The 25,134-nt window shown below is 34.7% G+C and overlaps 1 protein-coding gene across 7 annotated transcripts in view; it reads right to left on the reverse strand.

The window, feature by feature from the left end:
* Nucleotides 1–25,134, reverse strand: part of LOC119638661 (potassium channel subfamily T member 2-like) — a 47,935-nt gene that overhangs the window by 13,716 nt on the left and 9,085 nt on the right. For 5 of the 7 annotated variants that reach the window (XM_038035578.1, XM_038035584.1, XM_038035583.1 and 2 more), the window contains exons 3-14: nt 24,629–24,728; nt 24,344–24,542; nt 24,078–24,152; nt 23,156–23,239; nt 22,544–22,638; nt 22,188–22,371; nt 19,424–19,687; nt 14,917–15,095; nt 14,707–14,847; nt 5,149–5,298; nt 4,883–5,091; nt 3,500–3,793 (exon numbers count right to left, since the gene is read on the reverse strand). In XM_038035578.1, the coding sequence (XP_037891506.1) occupies nt 3,500–3,793; nt 4,883–5,091; nt 5,149–5,298; nt 14,707–14,847; nt 14,917–15,095; nt 19,424–19,687; nt 22,188–22,371; nt 22,544–22,638; nt 23,156–23,239; nt 24,078–24,152; nt 24,344–24,542; nt 24,629–24,728 (1,974 nt within the window). The remainder of the gene's footprint in view (nt 1–3,499; nt 3,794–4,882; nt 5,092–5,148; nt 5,299–14,706; nt 14,848–14,916; nt 15,096–19,423; nt 19,688–22,187; nt 22,372–22,543; nt 22,639–23,155; nt 23,240–24,077; nt 24,153–24,343; nt 24,543–24,628; nt 24,729–25,134) is intronic. The other 2 variants (XM_038035580.1, XM_038035581.1) reach the window with 2 other exon arrangements.

A 25,134-nucleotide genomic window follows, 5' to 3' on the forward strand; every position in this document is an offset into this window, starting at 1 on the left:
AACGAATTTTGAATACCTACCACCTAAGATTAATGTTTGAAAACAGATGGCATATCTGTAGAGGGGTACGAATCAGTTGTATAAAAAGTAAAACGTCTTCATAGGCTATGTTAAAAACTTTCGGATTAAGATATCGTCATTAAATATAAAAATATTTCGAAATTTTGAACTATTTGTTGCGACCTCTGTTTTCATTTTTCAGATTTGTAGACCCCACTACAGACGGACACGAACACTCACTCAAAACGGACAAAGTTACTAGGTCTTTGACCCCTGGTGGCGGATAAGTTAGATCGAAGAAAAGAGTTAGCAAAAAGTTTATTTTGTAAAATTTATTAGAAAAGGACATGCGAAGCGACTCATTTAATAAATTTTTAATAATATCTTTAAACTATATTAATGATTTAACTCTTCAATTTTTTTTTTTTTTTTTTGTACGTGGTAATATTTTTTATGAACGAGTTTAGCTTACTCTCGTTGTTTTTGTTTCATTACAACATGATAAAAATTGGGAAAAACATTCAAAAATTATAATATTTTATTTATAAAAAAGAGGCATACAATAAATGGCATAACCGTATGACAGGAGGCTTCAAAACATGGAATCATTCTTAATGGAACAAATGTAAATATTAAAATTTTTTCTGTTTCAATTGATATTCAATTCCTGTGTAAACATAAGTTCTTCGAGTACAAGTTCTCGATATAGACGTAAACTTATTTTGCAACGAATATTGATATAGGGATTGCAAAAAAGATATTAACACAAAAGGAGAAGGACAGGGAGAGAGAGAGATAGAGAAAGAAACAGAGAGTGAGAGAGAGAGAGAGAGAGAGAGAGAGAGAGAGAAAGAGAGAGGGAGAATGAGAAACATAAGATTTTTATGGTAATTATGGTAATTCCCCAAATAGTCTAATTAGTCAGAATGAGCTGCTTTGGCGCAGGAAACACAAACATTTTAACTTAAAAAATGAATGAATGAATGAAAAATAATTGAATGAATGAGTGGAGAAATGAATGAATGAATGAATAATCTTATCTTCATAGTAAATCTCCGGAAAAGTTTCGAGAGAGTTTCCTATTTTGTGTTATAATTTGAAATTTAAGGTTTTTTTGGTTTTTTTTGCTTTCAAAAGCGTCTTAGAAAAAACAAAAGCGAGTATTGTTACTTCAATAGGTTTATAAAGTGCAATATGAGGATATGCCTCGCAAAAGATAGTGAAACTTCAAAAAATCAGAATGTGATATGGTATACTTTAGTTTACAGTTTAAAAACATTTCAATGAATTTTCTAAAGGATTCACTTTTGGTGTTCAGCTTATGAAAATCACAAACTTTTATGCCTAGTTTGTAAAGTTCTACATAAAAACTAAATGAAAGAGAGAAACGCGGCATGTCTAACGTTCCAATAGTAACCCCCTTTTTTTAGGAAATGGTTTAGGGATTGAATTTAAAAATGAGAGTCGACTGGAAGGCGCTCTTAGTTAAATCTTGATGCGAAGTTATAATAGACGATGCATTATGAAAAGGTTATGTGGTAGCGAGAGCAGGCTCTGAGATATGAGGATGGACGCTCCACGTTCGTAATTGTCGGTCACTAGCAAGATTGTTTTACTATGTGTAAATTGTTATCTTCCTTTGACGCAAAATGTATACTTTTGATTTGGTGTCCTTTTTCAACAGCTTCACTAAAGAAAAGTCTTGTGTTTTCAGTAGTAATAGCTGTAACATTCATGTCATTTTTATAAACAACATAAGACTTCCTTCCACGAAAAATGTTTTGGTATCATTAGTAAAAATGCCTAATCCTGGCTAATAACAGTTTTTATAGTTTCAGTAAAAAATGAAAAAGAGATTATTGACTTCACGGGTAAGAGACTTCTCTACTTTACTCGTTCAACATTCATTCAACACCAATCCTTCGACGAGTTTACTTTATTAATAAGCATTTGCTCATTAATTTTGTATAAAAAAATGTATAAAAAAAGTCTATAAAACAACTTCTCTAAGGGTGTAACGTATTAGAATTCCATATTTTTCAACCAAAAAACGCAGGGGACATGCTTAACATGCATAAAAAAGAGAAAACTTTTTCATGAATATTTCATAAATAGTTTGAATCACGTAACATCAAAAAAAACAAAGTCTTAAAATGAAACTGAGTGGCATGTGCATACATATGCGTTTATTGATTATCGATTGTACCAAGTGTATGTGATTTATTAAGTTCAGTGAATACAGGGTCGTGAAGCAAATATATTAGATGCTTTTTTATTGTTCACACTCAAACTAAGATGCAAAGAGGGGAACCACTGTAAATTTTTTTTATTTTTAGTGTAAATAAAGTATTTGAATCCTTTACGGAATACGGAAAAACATCACTATCTGAAAAAATTTTCACTCCAGACTTTTCTGCAAACGCTCAAAAAAGAGCGACTAAGTTAACTGTATATAGGCGATCGAAGCCTGATATTTTACCTGTCGATCTCCGACTTCTCTAATACGCTGGCAGATAACTTCAGGGAGCGTTTTTGATCATTGAAAAGCATATCCAAAATATGTCAGCTTAAGACGACCGTTGAGAGCGATTCGAAGCAAATTAGCGGACCTGCTAAGAAGCTAAAACTTTGAGATGAAGTTTTTGATGTTGGTTTTCTTGTCGTTTTCTCTGTAGTTTCGTAACAGGTAGTGTATGAAACATTTGGTTCGGTTTTGAAGGCGCATCAAAAGAGGCACCTTTGTGAAAAAGATCTTCGAGAAAATGAAATGAGTAAAAATATTTAAACATAGCAAACCATTTTCCTAGTTTTAAGTTTGCAGACTAGTGGAAGAAATAATAATAAATTTATTACGGTATAATAAAGAAACCGGTGCCAATTCGAAAGTTTTGTAATATCTTTGAAGCAGCCATCTGTGGCGCATATTGTAGGAAAAGTCTATTTAAACATTTTTTATTAAAAAAAAATTGTCAATTTTTGATGAAAAATTAGACTTATTCATTTACACACTTCCCGATCATTTAAAAATTAATGTTTTTAAAAGATATCACGAGGCGAACGGCCAATTCTGTAGGTTTTTGCGTAAGAGATTTTTTTAATTCATATTTGCATCAGTTATGATGCATATGCAAAGCCCTTAAAGTGATTGTGCCTCGCAAGAATGGCTTCGATAGTGTGATTTCTTAATACCTTTACTTATCTGCTATATTTTTGTTATTATTACTCCATTACCTTTCGCCCTTTCCGAAAGAAAATTGTCGAAAGAGCGTTTGTTTTAAAGGCATTACAGTGATTTCCCATGTTAACTTCTCTACATATTTTATCGTAATTAAGGATTTTGTTTTAGGAATGTGAACACAATACACAAAAATGAGTGATTCAGGAGGGTAGTCAAGAATAGGTGAAGAATAAAAAATTTCTACTCTACATGAATTTTTGGGTAACCAGATTTTTTTTATTGTCTTTGATTTTTGCTTTTTGCCAGTGTTTAGAAACTCACGCACGTGTAGTTTTGTAAATTCACAATTGGAATATTGCTGGTTGTCTAGTATGGGCATTTCAGCACCCCCCGACTCATAACTAGGGCTATTGGGTACGCGAGCACATACGGACGACACTGGAGTGACGGGTGATGATACATTCACATTCATACTCAAATACGTTGAACTAGTGGAGACAGTATTTGTGATGGTATTGGTGATGCTACTGAAGGTGTTGATGATTGTTGTCGTTGTGGCTGTTGTTGTTGTAGCCGCACTATTGCCGTTAATACTGGTTGATGTTGTGCTTTTAACTAAATGCAATTGATTACTATGTATTATTATCGGGAAAATAAATGCGTTAAAATAAGGGAAACAGGTGTGGAAATTCTTTTACTACATGTTTATTTCCGATTAAATATAATTTAAATAAACTAGAGCAAAAGTAATAAAGCTAAACATAAAAACATATATATTTATGTATATGACGCCCGCTTTACAATTATGCAATGAGAATAGGTTATCATTAATTAAATGATGGAAATGGTACAATTGTGCAAATGTCCACATTTTTTGCAAATTATTGGAATCCAAAATCGATTTTAAAAAGAAGTTTTAAGAAAGAACACGTTCTGATTCTGAGTAAATCGGTATAATACAAGTTTGGTCTACTTTAAGCCCTTCTACGTGTTGCATACGTCCGCACTAACTTAATGTGCCGTATACCACAATTGGGGTAGAGTATAGACTGAAATATTGACCAGGTCTTAATGTTGCATCGTGGTTTCTGAAGCGTTCACGTTACATTGGCAAAAAATTAATGAAAAAGGATGGAGGAAGTAGAAAGTTTACAAATCGATTCTGGCCCAAAAATTTGAACTTTTCATGGGATCTCTGCTCACCGTTTCTATGCGTAGAGACGAACCAATGCATTCACGTATAAATCAGTGCTAAGTGAAAAAATGGTTTTCTAATTAATTCTTGTAATTTTTAAAGTAAATGTTTCGTCTCTACTGTTTCTATAAGAGAAACATATCAATGTTAAATGTTTTTCTTCTTTGCATGTTTAACTTATTCATATGAAAAAAAACTTGAAGAAGTTTTTGAACAATGTCTATTTAGTATGCGCGCCCACATGCAAAAACGATGTTGATGAATAATAATATTTTTTGAAATACGAAAAGCAAAAAAACACAGAAACCAACGACAATATTTCTTAGCCACACGAAAGTTTCTGTTGCGGTTTCGCACACACACATACATAACACAATTTTAAATTTTCTGAAATGCTTTTGATAATTTGCAAAGCCTACAAAACAACACAATGAAAAATGAAAGAAAACCCAAAAAACATATAAAGAACGTTTTCACAAATGCAAGCAACATTTTATTTGGCGGCTTACTCGTTTCCTTCTGTGTGTTTGCTTCCAAATTCTGTTGTTGTTGATTTTGATTAACAACAAAGGCAGAGTTCTCTTCCTTGGTGATGCTCATGTAATAACATGTATCGTCCTTTTTCATTATATGTCGAGGGCCAGGATTTAAAAGGATAGTGTCTTCATAAAATTCAGGTAGTTCAGCGGGCCGCACACCCACTAAAGCTACACCATACCTAAAGGTATAAAGTGGTTAGAATTTCGAAAAAGCTCCTTTTCGCTTATAATCTTACTTTCGATGTGAATGAAAGCTCGCATACGTAAAACTTTTGTTCTCATATTCACCGAAAAAACGGCTATCGCCCAATACGATGTGATAGATTTCGTTGCCTGAGCATTTACCATATAAACGATGCCACTCCTCGGGTGATTGTTGACCTTCTCTGTAAAGATATATGTGATATTTATAAAATTTTGTATGAATGTGCAAAAAACAACCAAGAAATAATTAAATTTCAAAGTAGTAAACCGTATATCCGGGGTGATTAAACGATCGCTAGTATATAACCGGACTTTCTAGCCAAAAAACTAAACCAAGTGAATTCCATAGACCTCTTCTGAAGTAGGATATATAACACACATACAAAACGCAGAAGGCAGAATTTCTTTCTCGCGACCAACCTTGGCGTCTAATGCCTGCTGTTCATATTAAATATGTTATGAACATCCATTTGAGAACGCACGCTCCCAGGGAATGGTCGGTTGCTTGCTCTTCTCAAATATATCAAACTTTAAGTTTAAAATTTTGAAATGTAAAGCGTAAGAAGAACTACAATGGAGCGTATCACCAGCTAAAAAATAATTAAAAAAAAAACTACTGCGAAGAATTCCAAGCTACGGTTTTCAATAAAGCTATGTAAATCAAGCATTTGCACTTCTAAAACGTATAACGGCAAGATCCCAACCTTAAAACACAAATCTACAAACAAAGCTGGTGAGCCCATTCTTGAAACGGATAGTTTCTATAACATCACTTTATCTGGCATAGAAAAGATGGATCAGATGAAAAGCAGATACTCTTTGAAGTCAAAATTGACGATAACATTTAGGAGTCTTTATTTATTTATTTATTTATTCCACTTGTACAAGAAACTCAACTAAATATTTTGACAGTCGAGTTCAGTCGACAGTCAACTCTTAAAGTAAATCTTAAATTAATTAATATTAAAACTTAGTATAAATACGGTGAAATAAATGAGAAGGAAAAAAAGAAAAAAGAGCATGTACACAACTAGCGTAGATCCACAAGATACAGGAACAAATTGCGATTGAACCCCTAAGCCATCGCAAACATGCATAAGCTTGGCAACCGATAGTAGTTAACAACAATTCATTTTGAACTCATCGTGACATTTTAAAGTTAAGAGCTAGTTTAAGTACGACACAGGTAAATTACGCGCATTAAGCAATGTTGCTTTAGTGGATTTTATCTAGCCAAAATAACTTCTTAGTCTTCATACAAACTAGGAGCCAGCGGACATTTATAGGCAGCAATGAAGCAGGAAGAAAAGCAAAATGAACGAGAAAAATGCGGAAAATACATCAAATGAAATATTCCCAAAGACAAACAATCATAAAAATTCTCCTTCAATTTTCGCGACCGTTTCGTTTGGGCAATCCTCCCGTCGAAGCACTTGCCCGTCATACTTAAACAAAACAGTGAAATACTGTAAAGATAGGAAAAACTAACGTTTCAAAAATACATGGAAAGTGGGTCTGTCCACGACTATTCCATCTACTCCACTCTAAAGCGCGGATTTAATCTCATTAAACGTGAAAGCATTCGCACATATGAGTGCCTGTGGTGTGTGTTTTTGGCACCCTCCTGGTCGCAAAAAAAAAAAAATATGGACTAAAAATTTGGTAGAAACATTGGAAGTAGGTGCGCGCCGATTGGTTTTGAAAATGGGCCAAATTGGTCGAACCAAAACCGCGCAATGGAGTGTAAACTGAACGCAACTCATTTTTTTTAACAACAATTTTTAGATTTTTGCTTTTTGTTACTCGGAAATTATTAAAGCTAGAACCCTCAAATTTTCCACATTTACTTTACCAAACAGTCTACTCTTTAGGTTCGAAAATGGAATTAATCGGATATGCCCACACAAAGTTACAAGTAATTAAATTTTTTTTTGCGGCTTTACGCTTATTTATCATACGGCAAACAGCTAGAGAATGTTTAAACCTATATTGTACACTCTGCCTAAAAATGAGTTAAAATGAATATGGTAGACAACTCGATTAATTTTTGGTTAATAATACCAGCGATATCAAACAAAAGAGCTTACAGAGTAGAATGCGAAAAGCATAGTGATGGTCATGCGAGATTCGGCACCCCGAACGTAACTTTCTTACTTGTTAAACTTCGTTTCCTCATTGGAATTTCCTTAATACTGATTGTAGTGGATAGAATGCCTTATTTTGCTGGCCTTAGCCTCATTAGAGAAATGTAGATTTGTTCGGGTGTTTTCTTCTTAGTTAAGTTAGTAAATGGTACTATTGACTCGCTGGCACTAGTGAGGTCGATAAACTTCAATGTTCCCAACCTTTCTTCTAGAAACTTTATTTTCATAAAGCTCAGCCAATGTGATCACAGCTGTGAGCTTTTCAACCCACTTAGGTGCCTTTGCAAAAATCTATTATTATTATTATTATTATTTTAATTTTAGACTAATGAAATGAATTCTTAGACTAAAAAAAAGACATTGAGCACTAGCAACACAGGCTATCGGCTCTAATTTAAATAAATGGATATTAGATACTGAATTTAGTAGTATTAAAAAAGTAATATATTGAATTGATATTCTGTTCTGAAGCTGATTGTAGAATGTTCAAAGGGTTAATCGTTCCAAATGCAATACTTCTAGCCGAGGAAAAGTTGAGGCAATCGCAGAGAATGTGCTTTATAGTAAGAGTTTGTCCACAACAGCAGATTGGGGGAGAAGACTTCTTCAGGATCCATTGGTGAGTTGCAATTGTATGACCAAGGCGAATTCTCGAAAATGTTTGGATCTTGGTTTTCTCAACGTTTGTTGGATATAAAGGTGGAGTTAATTGAGGGTTAATGCAAGAGTAGTGTTGATGATGGTATTGTAAATTTCCTTCTGCAATTTTCTCTTTAACTTTTCTTCCAATGTATCTTTGAAGATCCAACTTTTCCATGACATCATCCATAATTAGAGGAGCAGAAGCAGCATACTTTGCCGCTCGATCAGCCTGCTCATTTCCCAGTAAACCGATGTGACTTGGTACCCATAACATTTTAATTTTTCCGTCGGGCGTAGTAATTATATTCCTTAATTTGTTGAGGGTGCTCCATCTCAAAGTCGAAAAATTCCGAACAGCTTGTAATACAGACAAACTGTCGGTAACAATAACGGTTGCGAGTTTGTTTTTATGGGCAAGGTTGGCAGCGTGAAGGATAGCTCTGGCTTCGGTTATGAAAGTTGAAGTGCTTTCGTGAAATGTGTGGTTGAGAAGAACCCATCCTGTAGCATCTACCACCGCACAAGCAGGAGGCAGACCTGGAGATTTTGAGCCGTCTGTGTACAAAAGATTCCAACCAGTATTGTCCAATACTTGGGTTTTCTCAGCTATTAGATTCCCGAAGACGTAATTTGGAGTATCTTCTTTCTTGTGCATAGACAGTGAGATGTCAAAAGAGCAGTCTTTCAAAATCCAGGGAGATTTAACACCAAAAGAGTGGGAAATTTTTAAGGGAATGTTCAATTCCTTTGCGATGCACAAACAATGGTCAATTCCAGATGGTGACTTTGGAATTTTCTTCGAAATAATAATCTTTCTTACGTCATCACCGATTATCCGAATGGATTAGTTTGAATTAAGAAGCTTAGGGACTATTTTAGCTTTTAACTAATACAGTCTATTTTCTAAAGTTGGGAGACCAGTTTCAATTATAATATTATTTATGGGCGTGGTCCGAAAAGCATAACAACTTGCTCTGACGGCTTGGTGATAGACCGGTTTAAGGATGTTGATATTAGATTTGCAACTATTGCCATAAATTATCAAAGCATAGTCAATCTTGCTTAACACAAGCATTTTGGTAAGATAAGCGATAGTGTTAATATGCGCATGGCTTCTCCAAGCAACGTACTGTATGAAATTTACCCTTGTTAAAAGGGAGTTTTTTAACCGAACGCAGTGTGCTTTCCAACGATAATTGTTTGAAAACGTGAGCCCGAGAACATGGAGCGTCTGCACATTTAGTAATGGTAAGTCGTTAATATGCATCAGTAGGTTTCCTGCATCGCACATTTGTTTTCGACAAATGTGCATTTTTTTGATTTTTGTATAGAGATTATAGCTCCTGACGAGTTTGCCCATGTGGAGATCTCACATGCAATAGATTCGAGGATGTTGATTGCTTTCGTGTTGTCTTTTTCTTTTGTAAAAATGTATACATCGTCCGCGTAGAGACAATGTTCCACTCTTGGTACACGGCAAAGAAATTTGCTAATTTCGTTGAAAGCGATCTGGAAAAGCGTGACAGAGAGAGAAGATCCTTGCGGAATGTCATTCATTAGCGGAAAGGAATCAGAAAGATGATTGTTCATTCTAACTTTGAACCGCCGATGCGACATGAATGGTTTGATTTAGTTGAAGAATTTGGGTCCAACATTCCATGATTTCAAGAGTCTTAAGATAACATGAAGACCAACTCTGTCAAATGCTTTTTCGAAATCAATTGAGAGAAATGTTACGTGATTTCGTTCGGAAATTGCTTTGCTTGTGAAATAATCAATATGTAACAGAGCGTCGATGCATCCTCTACCCCGCTTGAAACCAACTTGTTGCTTTGTTATCAGGTTCTTGGACTCAAGAAACCAAGACAATCTAGATGCCATAATCTTCTCTAATACCTTAGAGAGGCAAGGTAAAAAAAAAATTGGGCGATAATCTGATGCGATGGAGACATTTTTTGACTTTGGAATTGGAACAACTGTTGCCAGTTTCCACATGTAGAGTATATGGCCACTCATAAATACCGTATTATATAGGTCCAGTAATTTATTTTTACTAGATTTAGACATAGCACTGATCATTTGATATGAGATGCGGTCTAGACCAGGTGTCTTCCCCTTCAAATTGGAGAGACAACTTCCAAGTTCTGAGGTAGATACGCAATTTTCCAGGAACATGGCACATCTATGGATATTATTTGAAAGAGATATTGGAGTCCTTTTATTTTCAATGAAAGCACTGGAGAAGTTGCTGTCAGAGGAGTATTCGCACCACACTTTTCCAAAGTAATTTGAAATCTCATCTGCGTCAGTTAAAGTTCCATTGGGAGTGCAGATGGCAGAAATTTCGTTCAGGTTTGAAGTCCCTTTAAGTCTGTTGATTTTGTTCCAGACAACTTTCATTGATATATTTCTGTGAATTCGTCTCGAGAAAAGTTCGAAACTAAGTGCCTTTGATTTCCGTAATTCCTTCCTGAATAGAGCATTGGCCTTTTTGTATAATAACAAGTGATTTTGATCAGGACATCTCTTAAAGCAGTGCCATAGATCCATTTTATTTTTCCTCAAAAACGAAAGCGTGTTGTTCCACCAAGGAACCCTAGCTCGTTTAAAAGAGGTGTTAGATTGAGGAATAGAAACATGAGCAGCCGTGCGAATCGCTTTAGACATAATAGCAGCATCATGGTTGCAGTTTCCGTTAAATGGCTTTGAGTTCAAAAATGACTCCACCTGTTTGGAGTAATTGATATAATCCGCTTTATCTAGGAGGAATTTGGCCTGTTTTGCTGGAGTAGCAGAGGACGTTGAAAGTTTAAGATCGATTATGATTGGAAAGTGATCACTTTTATGTAGATCAGGAAACCAAAGGAGGAAGTGAGGGAGAGCAACATGTTAAATCAATATGTGAAAAAGTATGATGAGTTGAGAGGTGCGTTGGTTTTCCATCATTTAAAACGCAAAGGTTGCTTTGAAAAAAGGCCTTTTCTAAAACAGTACCGCGAGTGTTGTTCACTGTTGAGCCCCAGATGGTTTTCCAGCTGTTGAAATCGCCGCATATAATTAATGGGGGGGAAAGTACGGAGAATAAACTGTAGAGTTCTTGCTGAGAAAACGATTGCGAAGGTGGAATATAGAGCGAAAGCACAGTAAATTTTATATTTAACATTATTTGTGTCGCAACGGCTTGTATATTTGAGCTTAAATTTATGCGTTTGTGAGGTATACTTGATTTTATAAAAACACCTACTCCTTGTTTGGAATATGAATTTTGATCAGCATTCGTGAAGTATCCAGTATATGATTTGGGTGGAATAGGATTAAAAGAGCTTCTACAATGGGTTTCTTGAAGCGATAAAAAGGTTGGATTAAAATCACTTATGAATGTATGGAGTTCATCAAAATTATTAATAAGTCCCTTAATGTTCCATAGTAGAATTTTAAAAACTTTATTTAATTGTAATGACATGCAAGCAGAGTGGAGGGAGGGTTAAGTTGACATGTCAGCGTCTCCGTCGAGAAGGTCGCTATAGGAATTTTTCGTGAATGATTTATTCTTACCAGCAGAATAATCTGTATTTAGGTGATTTGGTACATTTGAAGCGCAACGGGTTGGCGCACGTGAATAATTTGAAATTGAAGGTTGATTAATGGATGAAAGAATGGGTTCATTACCACTTGTGATTTGTTGAGTATAGTTGATAGCTGGAGATTCTGGAGAATTTTGTATATTAGATTTTAGCATATGTGTCGTTGTTTTGATTTTTTCAATATTTGCAGTTGCTTTGGTTTTTGAAGGTTGATTAATGGATGAAAGAATGGATTCATTACCACTTGTGATTTGTTGAGTAAAGTTAAGAGCTGAAGATTCTGGAGAATTTTGTATATTAGATTTTAGCATATGTGTTGTTGTTTTAATTTTTTCAATATTTGCAGTTGCTTTGGTTTTTTCAATATTATCTTTGGCAAGTGATGTAACTGGTTTCGCAATATAATTTTTGGTTAATGGTGGAACAGGTTTTTCATTGGAAGCAGTTGCATTTAAAGTCTTATTAGGCTCGATTTGCGAGGCAACAGCAGCATAGGTATTACTTTTGCCAATTCCATGGGCTACAGATGGATTTCTTTCCCGGTATGTGCGTCGCGCTTCGCCCATGCTACAGTAATTTTCTGTTTTGATTTTTAATATTTCGCGCATCTGTACAAAACGTGGGCATTGTTTGTCTAACGCTGAGTGTTGATCATTGCAATTTATGCAGAAACTACGGGTGCAGCTTTCAGTATGTGGAGGATGACCACAGTTAGCACAAGATGCAGCATTAGTGCATCTTTTTGCCGTATGACCCAGGCGTTGGCAATTTTTACACCTCATAGGATTTGGGATGTATAGTTCTACTTTACATTTATACCACGCCACATCAACTGTTCGCGGTAATCGATAGCGATCAAAAGTTAAAATAATTCTTCCTGTAGGAGAGCGTGTTTTTCCGTCATCATTCAGTTTGGTTAATTTATATATTTCAGTCACTCCTTGATTGCCCATTTCGCGAACAATTTCATCTTCCGCCACATGCTTTAAGCAAAGGGCGTAAATTACGCCTCGAACCGAGTTAAGTTTCTCATGTACTTTAGCTGAAATAGCACATAGGTTAGCTAAAGATTTGGCCTTTATGAGCTTTTCGGTTGCGCGCGGGTTCCCAGCGAGGACCAGTAAATTCCCATCGCGTAGAATCGAGATGGAGTCGATGTATGTTGTAATGCTATCTAGAGCTTTTTTTATAGCAAACGGGCTAATTTGGGAAATTGTTATTCGAGCATCGGTTGGAGAAATAACAATATATTTTTTATCAATAGGGGTTATATCGGTGATTGGCAACAACGGAAAATCCGAATTTGTACTTTTTTTTCTTTGGGGGGATGTATTACTTAATAGATGAAATCTATTCGAGTTTTTGTCTGGCGGCCCCGGGGCCATTATGCCTTATTGTTGTCTATTGCTTATTATTTGTGAAATAACCACTCACTTCAAAAGGTTTGGGAAACTACTGAATAAAAAGTCAAAAGTTTTTTATTTTTTTTTTTTTTTTTTTTTTTTTTTAATGTATTTAAAGGAAAACACGTACGATATCCGCGATGAACACTTTTCGCAATAAACACACAGAAAGTTCAATAGATTATAATAAGTTTGAGAACTTTTAAAAATGTATAACGCAATAAAGAAATTAAATTGCAAAAATTTTTCCACAAAGAGAAAAATGTGACCACACGACTATTGAATATTATTTCGTGACTTCTTTTGATATCTTTGCAAAAATCTAAGTATTATCTGTTACTTAACTTCAATATCAGACTCTTGCAAGCCTATCAAAGGAACTGTCTACAATATGTGAACTCTAACTAGGTCATATTTAAACTAACTGTTAACCGATAAACCTTCATACCAAGCTTAGATATAACTAACTGAACTATAGACTGAACTGTAGATATAACTAAATGAACTATCAATTATTGTTCTTGCACGGAGGTTGTGTGGAATAGAAATGGAAATTTTCATGATGAAAAATAACAAAAATGATACATATGTCTCGAACATTACCAAGAAACGTTGGAAACAATAAAAATAATACATGTGCCGTTCACATTTTTTCTCTATGCCATATTTCCATAGCATTTCTACGTAACAAGCTTGGAATCGTCCCGCGGTATAAAAGATAGCTATTCGTTTTGAATTGCCATGTATATAGGTTGCATCCATAGGTTGTTATGTATTGCTTCACAAAAGTTTTATGAATTTCAATAAATGTTTTCCAACGTTTTCTCTACTCTTGTGTATTGTCATATGTCGTACATTTAGAATGTAAAAGTATTGTATTGTACTTTGAAAACGCAATTATTTCTCAGTACCAAGAAATATATTCTACAAACTGCTAGCTTGCATGAATTGTAACTTTGTACGCTATAATGTGTTGCCAAGCTTCCGTTTGTTTGCAATGGTTGAGACGTGTGGCATAATCTTGCAATGTGACCCGCCCGGTTTGGGGAGCGCCTCTGCACTGGATATGCATACGCTTTCTTTGCTTTTCTATTACTCATTTTTGCAGAAACTTTGTTTTTATTTTCCTTTATTATTATTACCTTTTTGTTTTTCTATAAGGTTATTTATAAAAAATAGATGAGATTTATTTTTAAGGGTCGACCTCATTCGGCTGTATATTTGTATTAACTAAATTTTATGTCTAAATAAATAAATAAATACAACATATATATTTAAAAATGTTTTCATTCCCTTTCGCTCCAGCATTGGTCAGCAGATGAGAATTTATTCTGTTAAATTTAACACTGCTAATTCTTCTTCTACCCAACTGTTGAAATCGTTTTCATGCTTCCTTGTGCAAATGGTCGAAGTTGTTTTTTTAATATTCAGTTTTGAAGTCTTGCACAAGTCTTGTAATTTTTCGTAATTTTTCGTAGACTCATTTTCAAAAGCCAAGTTTTGATTGAATTAACGAACATCATGATTTCTTTTTTATTATCTACGTCGTGTTGATTCCAAAGTTATTCATTAGGAAAAACGCCACGAAGTTCTCGCTTGGAACCATACGCACACATACTTTTATACTCAAATTTAATTTATTTTGTAAATTCTAAATTAAAATAACGTTTAATTTCATGAGAAAAGTTGTTTAAGTGAGAGGTGCAACACATTTCCAACAGATATTTCACGGTTTTGGGCTTTAAAAACTTAACGCATAATCTTGTTAAAGTGTGTATGAAAAAATGCTTAAACGCTATGACACTTTGTTCACTTACTGTCCCCGCGATGTATGCAGCAGCAGTGTTACCAAAGTGCTAGCTCCGGGGCATGTGCAATTATTAGCCAACAATGCGTATTTGAATTCATCTTCGCACACAACATGCTCTGCAAACTTCACATGCAGTTTATGTTCAGGCCTAAGAAATCACAAGCAAAGATTATTTTTAAATATATCAAAAGTGTGTTAATTGTCTAACTGTATGTACCGGAATATTTGAACATATTGTGGAACATTGGGTGCAAAATCCTTGACAGCCCACGAACGCAGGATTGTGTGCTCATCGGCAGCAGTCTTATCAGCATAATTTCGGGCGGCCAATATAAAGCACGCTTCAGCTTCATTCATACGGGCTCGAGCCAAATCTCCGTCTTTAAGACAAGAACCCTGTTTAAATAAAAATAAAAACTCCAAAAGTTTATTATGTTATCCATAAATCCCAAGATATAATAATAAATTATTTCAATTAATAAATTATCACAGCGTTATTTTCCATAGCAAAGCGGAAAGTAATAAACGGAAACGGAATAAAATACTTCCAGTAAATTTCTCGCTGTTTTGTTAAGATTAGATCGCATTCTAATCAAATTTTCGTATTTTTAGAATTTCGGCAGCAAATTTATTTATTTACTATTTTTGGTATTTATTCTTTTATTGGCCAAAGACCATTTCTTTTGTTACGCTATTACGCAAAATTTTTTCTTTTACAACTAAAGACTGTAAATTAATATGCTCTCATATTAAGCTTTTAAGAATTCTATTACCAATACCAGCTACCTCGTCCAAATAATGTATTACGATATCAGGATAGTTTTTCATTAAATTTTCCCGTACTTCCTATAAAATTTCTGATAAGGTTGACAAGCAGAATGAAATAAAAAGCGTTAAAAAGCGTTTTTCAAAGCTTCTATGAGCGCTACTATAAAAGATTTGCTTGGTGTTGTTTATTTTTCGTGAGTTATTTCGTTGAGTAGTAAATAGATACCTCCTTGATCGAAAACCTCCTACATTTTATTAAAATTTAGTTCTATAGTATTTAGAATATCTATAATATTTAGTTCTATAATATTTAGAATATTTATTTAACCAAGTTGGCTAAGTCAGATTGAAGAAGACACGAGTGCGGAGTCTAACACCGTCGGCGTACATTTATTTCTCGACTTAATCGCCGAAGGGTGATCACACCTGACACGGCCGACACGGCCTGACATTAACTGAGACTTAAATAAATGTAAAAAGGAAGAAATGATAATATAAAAAAATTGGGGTTTAACAGCAACAAAAACTTTTTTTTGGAAACTATGAAAATTAAAAAGTTACTGCGACCGTTTCTATTGCCTTTGGTTTCTTTTTTGCGTCCTCTGTTGTGTAAAACTATTCGCGCGCTGCTCCGTAGAGTTAAGCGGACTTGAGATTGAGGGGCTATCAGTCTAGATTATTTCTGCGGACGGACTGCCTTGTACTTATTGTTAGATTAATATCTGATATTTATTGTATTATACAATCTTTTCTTATTGCGAGCATGGTCATGGTCTAAATTTCACATTTAATTACAATTTTTGACGCCCAGTGCCCCAAACTAACAATACATCATAATTGTAAAATATTTTTTTAACCCAAAATGTGAGAACTTTTGTCGGCGTTAAGAAAACATTTAAGCTACACACAGTACAAATTGAAATATAAGAAATATATTATTATTATTATAAATTTAGCCAGAGAATAAATTCTAAGACTAAAGTCTTAAAGCACTAGCATCTAGGGCTATCGGCTTTTTATTAAAAACTCTACCGCACTTGAGGTTTGAACCCACGACTATTGAGTTGCTAGTCGAGACTCTTGCCTACTCGGCCACTCAGGCGGATATAAGAAATATAAATTATTTATTATACCTAAAAAATGGCAATTAAGAACATTATAGTCGGGCAAAGCAATTAAATTCTATACTCTTGTGCAATATAGTCATTTACTCATTTTCATGACATTACACGAACCATTATACATTATTTTTATACATTATTTTTCTCATAAAAGTCCTCTTGTGGTCAAAACGTCTACTGATGTGATCTAAATTCAGCAGACATAATTTATTTGTCAAAATCTCAGCTGTTTCTGTCATAAAAGAGCTACCATTGAGACTCTGCTGCTATATAAGTGCTTGGCTTTCACCAGAGCCCCTGTGTACGGTAGAATATAAGAAATAGACCCGCAGTCCATTTGTATTGCGAACCAATTTTTATTAAGAAACATTTAAAGTTATAAGGACTTAGTTTTCATAGGAACCATACAATAATATTGCAAGTGTTTGAAGAAATTGTGCCGTCTGATGAAAATTTGTCACAACCATTTAGAAAGCCGAGATATTATTACTCAGCGATCTCTTTGGCGAAATTCTGAAAATGCAAAATCTTTTCATTTAACGATTTTTCAAAATAAGTGTTCCGAACCATTTCAACAGGGTTTGTTAGAAGTACGTACAGGGAAAGAAACAACCGGATATACTTGTATAAACGTACAACTTGCCACCTTTCCAACACTCTGGAAAAGATTGTTCCTGTTCTTGTTACAAAAGCCTGGTAAGCCGTTAGATACCTTCACAAAAGCAAAGGATTCTGCGCTGTCATCATAGTGAATATTAAAACGGCCGACTGGGAAACCATTATAAAAAGTTTAAATAAGCGAAGGTGTTCCTCGTACTTGGTTAAAATGACAGACAGCTAATTGCACAATGGAAGTCTAGTGGATAACACGGACAATGACAATGGGAAAAATAGTATTGCAGTAGAGGTACCACAACAGAGAGTTTCCCAGGGAAGCGAAATTGATAGGTCATGCGGAAGGCATCGCCAGCAAGCGTTAACTCTGCTAATAGTGATAGGTGTAGCAGACCATAGCTTAATCCGAATAAGTGGCTAGGTAATAAGTAGATAAGGTGGCTCCATAAATCCAAATTAAAACTAGGTGTGCAAAAGAGAGAAGCCACACTGGTGACGCACAAAAGCTGTTTGAAGTGCCAAAGATACAGATTGACAGGGGCAGCATCGAATTCAATCCCAATTTGAAATACCTCGAAGCGCAATTGAATGCGAGACAAACATTTTCACGGACCAAAATAGACCGGCTGAAAGCTTATATCCAGCATAAGCTCTACGCGAACCCTATATGCCAAAACTTTTTGGATACAAAAGGATCTACAAAGAAAACATCTCCTGCTAGAAGCAGCGCAAAGACTGAGAATTATATTATCTCACCGCACAGCTTCAACAGTTATGTGCCCACAATGCGAAAAAGGAACAGGAGCAACTGAAGAAGGTAGCACCGACATCCGCAGAGTTGGAGCAGTTATTTAGCAGAATATGTTCACGGGCACAAACTATGGGAAATCGACGCAAAGGGGAGGTGGACTCTTATCTACACACCAAATTTTGAACATTTTGAGCAAAACCATAAACCAGATTTTAACGGAAGAAGCAATCTCTCAAGTTATTTGCGCTGTTTCAACTAACGAGTAGATAACGTACCAAAGCATAAATGACGACGCGGAACTCACGGTTTTTGTTTGTGCGGCTGGAATATGCTGTCCAGATCCGTGCAAGTAAAAATCGTAGCGGTCATGCTGACGGACGCGCAAATTCCACAAACACTTCGCCAGCCCCCTGATTCTGACTCCCCTACTCAACCGGATAGGTCTGTCCCTCGACAGGGACGATTTGCACCCACCTGTTTTACAATTCCCGCCAAGATTGCCTTTTGGCAAACTTACCATATCCCAATCAGAAACGTCTGTTTCTGACTGGGGTTCCCTTATCTCCCGTAGTCATAGCTCCTCACAACATATATCCCTGGAGTTTAGCGGACATAGCATATCCGCACTGCAACTTTTATGCATGAAAGTTTCGAATAGATTGTTTGCTTAACCATTGCAATGGATATTAACGCGGTTTCCTTCTGCATAAATGTGGTCGTCGACGTTTTGATCATTTAATTGGTAATCTGCCTCTAACACGCCGACGAGCCATTCTTGGCTCGTCACTTACAGTTTCTTATACTTTCTCGCCAGTCGGCACTCCAATATAAAAAGACATCGTCCTCTTCATAGCTAAAGGCAATCAAATGGCTACGAGTTAATAGCGCTACAGATAACATAGACATAGACAAGTTTCTGAGATATGTACACGCTTTTATTTTGAAAACTTTTTAAACGTTCTTCTTATTTTGATCCTCTCTGGTACAATCATAACATGACATTCTTCTTTAAAATTGTTTTTAAATGTTTAATGCTTGCCTATATATATATTTAATTTTTTTTTTTTTTCAGACTGAAACGAATTTGAGTTTACTCTAGACGTCTCGTAAATGGAGACGAGAGATTTTTAAAAACATCTATGTTCATAAAAGATGAAAGAGATTGAGATGAAAGATTAGACAAAATTAGACCTTAAATGAAATGAAATTGGATTATCTAATTTTCATGAATTAGGAATAATCACACTGTTGTAGTTTGAGATTAAGGAGGTAATTTCGTCCACGTTAAAGGATTGTGTCTCAGTTTTCCTCTCGCTGCGATCATTCTTTAAATGAATGAATTAAGCAGCAAAAAAGAACAAAATGAGGAAGACAAAGCGTTTCAAAAAGTCTATTAGGAACGCATTTGTAAAACAAATGTACTTATAAATTAAAATTCTTTCCGAAAGTATTCTACGCAAATTTTTTACCTGTATATAAATAACACGTTGTGCCCATATGGGTACTTGCAATATCATTCGCATGGTTGTATCTAATTCCATTGGACTTAAGAGTACTACGTAATAATCTTGCAGCAACGGATGTGCGTAGAATTCATTTAGAAAATCCATTATGGTGTCGGCATGTAGTGTCGTCGAACAAACAACAACATGTTTTTCGCTTTGTGCACGATGAGATGAATAGCTACCTCCTAGTTTTTGCCGTTCCATCCATGTAAAGGCCAATTGTTCAAACTGAAATTTGTTAAACAAATATTTATAAAATTTAAAACAATGCCAGTACAAGCCAATTATTGCTTTAGCATGTTTGTTTTTTGGTAAGAGTGAAGGTAATCGGGACGTTCGCAACACCCAGAAATACTTAAGACCGACCTACTCTTTATTATACACGGCTATTAACTGAATTGACTCAAGTTTGTTCGTCCGTTTTTTCTTAGCGTTAAAGAAAGCATAGTGAAGCTTTTGTCGTAGCTTATAACGTATAACTTTATGTAAGCAAAACCTGAAGACAGGTGGCAACTAATGCTAATTGTATTAACTATAGTGGCGAAAGCTAACACTACAAGAATACAAATTTATTTTCAATATAGCTTAAGCACCATCGTTCTCCACTAAACGTGTAGCTAATGAAAAATGCGAGTAAACATTGGTAAGATAAGTTACCAATGGAATTATTTATAAACTTACCATCATTTAGGCAAGGATCAAACTGCATATAAACTTATAGATTATTAAGTAAGATAATCTAAAAATGTTAGTAGCCCGATGTCCTAATTTTGATAGGATAGACAAGTTTCTGGATTGGATCAATATCCAATCAATATTGATCAATGACATGATTCATTATACAATGTTAATAGATAACGTAAAGGCTGATTTATTGCCTAATTTGTGCGGCAGGGGGGAACCCTACCAGTGCATTTGTTAAGGATGTGAAAATCAAACAAGCCAAGTGGAAATGTCAAATTGTTGCAATAGAGGGGAGGTTTAGTACACCCCGTTTGAGAAGATTTCAATCGATAAGTTTGAGCCTGCGCTCAGATAGAGAAAGACAAAGCCATGAAGTGCAAATAATAACAAGTATGGAAATTATATTCGGCAAAGCCCGAATCTCGCATACCCACCACTATCCCTTTCGCATTCTACTCACCAAGTTTTTTTATTCGATACCCATATCGTTGGTATTATTAAGCAAAAATTTGTCGAGTTGTCTACCATATTCATTTTAAAATGAACCCATTTTTAGGCAGATAATATATTTTAATTTGAGGCGTGTACAAAATAGTTTTAAACATTCTGTCTTGTTGTTATTCTCCACGTGCACAAAATTCCAGTGTTTCTACAAATTTTGAAGTCGATATCTTTACCATGAGACCATGAGAGTGCGAACAACACACATCACGCAGACACACAGACCGTTTTGGCGTGAATTTTCAAAATGGGCGGAAAAGTAAATTTATCATAATTAAAATAATTAAGCCATGTCTGTCTGGCTTTGTGTCTGCGCGTTGTATATTGTTGACACTCTCCTGGTATCAAAAATAAAGATATCGATTTCAAGTTTGGTAGAAACATTGAAAGCCTTCGCACGCAGGTTGCTATTGAGAATGGGCCAAATTAGTGAAAACGCAAGCCCGCAGTGAAGCGTAAGTTGAATGCTTCTTCTTCTTCGTTTTGCAAACCAAAAATGGGTGGATTTTTTCTCACTACTCACATATAATGACCGATAGAAGTCTGAAATTTTCCACATTTACTTTAGCAAAAATTCTACTATTTATGGAACAAAATCGACCGTGCGCAAAGTTACAAGTGAGTAAATTTTTCTTTTTCACTTTTTTGAGGTTTTATTCTTATTTATTATAAGGCAAATAACACCGAATGTTTCAAACTATTTTGTACATTCCTCAAATAAAGCTGCTGCCGTGGACACCGCGACTTAATCGATTCATTTTTTCTTAATAATATCAGCGATATGGTTATCAAACAAAAACACTTGGAAAGCAGGATGCAAAAAATTGAATGCGTTAATTCTAAATTAAATATGGTGAGAGTCACAACAAATTTTAAAGCTGCCACGAAGTCAGCACTTTACTTCCATATTAGTAATCAGCCCGAGCAAGAACAGTGACTGTCGGAGCTGAATATCGATAGAATAGAAAAATATAAAGGCAGGGAGCCAATTTTTTACTTTTATAAATTTATTTTTCTTCTATTTATAAACTTAAAATTTAGTTTTCATGAATGATACAGAAGATTCTCAGGCTGTCTCTAAATGCTTACACTAAGGAAAAAAACATTAGTATTAGTAATACAGGCTACCGGCTCAAAAAACATTCTATTTGCTTCTGCATTTCTTTTTTTAATTAAGTCTTGCATCTATCCATGCTGTTTTAATTTTGGCTTCATACTAAATTCCATAACAAATTGTGTATAAAACGGTCGATTCATGTCGAATTTGATAGATTTACTTTTTATATTCACACACGATCTTATTGGTGGATATCGGAACTGTTTAAGACAGTGCTAAAACAGTGAACAACGAATTATTTTGGTGTGAGAAATTAGCGCATTTAATTAAAGTTCTTTCCACAGATTTATCAACATTATATTCTTCAATAGAAAAGAGGAAAACTGTTGAAAAAATTTTATTAAAAGATATACAAACACTCATCTAAACATTGCATATGTGTAGTAAGGTAATGCCTTTTATTATGCATATGATTATTCAGCTTACCTGAGTGGGCAATACAATTAGAGCTACACATATCATTATGACCATGTACAACTGCGAAGGCCATATATCGGGAACAAAATCGCCGTAACCGACCGTTGAAAAAGTGACGACCACGTAATATGTACTTTGGAACAAATTCAAATGACGATGACCGGCACGTTGAAAATGTTGTATCCCACAAACACTAGCATATAATAACAAAGAAATAAATAAATGAAAGAAAAATACGTTCGCACTGCTATGATTGCATTATTGAGAGTTTGCTAAAAACTTTATTGCTATAATATTCTCGTTCTATCTAATTCTTAATTCTATCCGTACAACCCAATAAAATGACTTTGGTCCCCTTTTCTTACCTGGTAAAGACGAGACATAGCAGGGTCGCTGACAATATTGTCAGTTGCTGCGAAAGAGCCGATTGTGATTTTTGCATGGCGCGATGCAGATCGTTCTGCAACAAGGAAAAAAGAATAAAGAAGTAAAATAAATTTTTATTTTGTATCTAAATTTCAAAAATTAATAAATAAACGAATAAAAAACAAATAAGAAACTTATATTCGACTGTGACCAAATCTTTTAGACTCATCACCGCTATCCTAAAAAAGATTTTTAAAAAACGAAAACAATAAATTTCCGTACCCTGTAATACTGAGTGGGCGTCGTCAGTTGTTTCTATGTTTGTAGAATAATAGTTTGTGTTTGCTGTATAGTTTTTGAGCAAAGAGTAAAAACACGGAAAATGATATTCTCAGTTTTGTTGAACAGGCGTGTTCGTCGACCTATTTTGGAAAGCGATATCTTCATTTTCGCAAAAGAAAGAATGTTTATTACAGACATAGTTGAGCAGATGCTGATAAAATATCAGTATATGTCGTGGCGTCTTGGAAGCTTGCTTTCGGCATTACAAACAAAAATCACAAAATGAACACACCCCTCATTTCTCAATAAAATAAACTTAAAGTACTTACGAACATATTTTCCAGCGAACGCTTGGCTAACCAACAGTTGAGAAATATTGGTATAAATAAATTTCTTAAAGGCGGCCATAATATCTAGAATGAAAGAAATAATAACCCATTCTGTAACACATTCCAAAATAGCTATTAACTGTTTTTCCAAATTTCATGTATGATTTCGACATTGAAATAATTGACAGTCTTGCTTTTTTTTTAAAGCTAAGCAAACCAACTGACAGTTCAAAAAAATCTTTTCAGATCAAGAGTTAAGTTCTTCTACTGCATTCATTAATTTGTTTTCACAAGAATAAGAATAATACCACAGTACAGAAAATCGTTTATCTGAATAGAGTTTGGGGAATCGTGGCAGCTTTATGAAGTCGTTTAAAGAAGTTAGCATAACATGGAAATTACCCTAAATAAATTTATATTCTAGATGTTTGTCGGCTATTTTTAAACTTGATCTGCATACGAGCAGATGTTTGCCATCATTTTTACACTTGAAAATTTGAATAAAGAGTTACATGGATTTAAAATATTATGTATACACCAAATATTGAGAATTTCTCTGGTTTAGATATCGATCAAAGTCACCTCAAAATTGAATGGAATTATAATAAATTTCGCAAGTATATGAACAAATTAGTTTTAATATTAATATATCTTCAAGTATGCACATGTCTTTATATATATACATATATACGTAGACGTATATATAATGACAAAACTTAAAAAGCAGTATATATATATATTTAAAACAATATGACGTCAGCGGTGTCGGACGGTAAGGCTGAGCTTAAGCTAAGGCCTAAGGCCTTAAAGCTCCACATTTCATTTTTCTTTCACATCTTGTAATTAATTATTGTTTATTTTGTTTTCCATCATTATTTATTTACATGCACACATACGTACGTGATTATGTTATTCTACTCACCGTCAATGCAAAGGGTATTGTCGTAATTAATTCTAATATAAAATGAAACGAGAGTATTTGCTGCCATATGTTGCCCTTTGTATGTGTATAGAATGCGCAAAAAATAAAAAAAGGACAACGTTCCATAAGTTGTAAAAAACTATTTAAATACCGTAATACAATCATATGTAATAATATAGTAGACACTTTCATTAAAAGTAAAACAAGCAAAAGTACGCTATTAATATCTACGAAGATACTCGTGAACAGTTCGTTTTTTTGGTTACCTTATAGCCAAGATAGGTTAGAAGAACTGCTTCCGTCAGTGAAACTAGTGCTAAAATTAACTGTACAGCCCACAGAACTGTTGGCCGATTTACCCACAATATCGCTTCCCAGTTGATGATGGGATTCTCTTGGAATTCTTCTTCAGTAAGCTCGGCTGAGGCTAGAAATTCTGATTTATTGCTAATCATGCAACTATAGCTATAAAAAGGGTGAAATAATGTTGAAATTCAAGATTTAAAACTATAGAGAAAAATACTGTTAAATTACTTTCTCTTACGACTTACCAAGTTGCATATGTTGGATTTGTATCTGTTATCACTCGTAATATGTACAAGACACAGGCTAGTAGTTTAAAGATTAAATCTGCTATACGAATACGTAAGCCTGCATTAGAAAAAAAAAAAAATGGATAAATACACAACAACGACAAAAAACATGTAAGAAAATTGAATTTGGTCGTGACCGCATCTTTTATCACCCATGACCCAAAAGTAGACAAAAGAAGTAAAAACGCAAAATTATCATGCACTATAGCATGGAGTGGGCGCAGTTGATTTCTTCTATTTTCAAAATAAAACTTTTTATCGTATAAGCATGTGGGCGTCGTAGACGCGTCCTTTGAAAAGTTTAGTTCAATTCCAAATTCTTTTGCAAATTATTAGGCGATATCTGCATTTTCTCTAACGGGAGAATGTTTACTACAAACACTACAAAATTACGCAAGCAAATGGACAGATGAACAGGAGGACATGTTTAGGTGCTTTCTAAATTTGAAACTTGCTAAGACTTG

This window comes from Glossina fuscipes, unplaced genomic scaffold (assembly GCF_014805625.2).
Source record: "Glossina fuscipes isolate IAEA_lab_2018 unplaced genomic scaffold, Yale_Gfus_2 106, whole genome shotgun sequence".
NCBI lineage: Eukaryota > Metazoa > Arthropoda > Insecta > Diptera > Glossinidae > Glossina > Glossina fuscipes.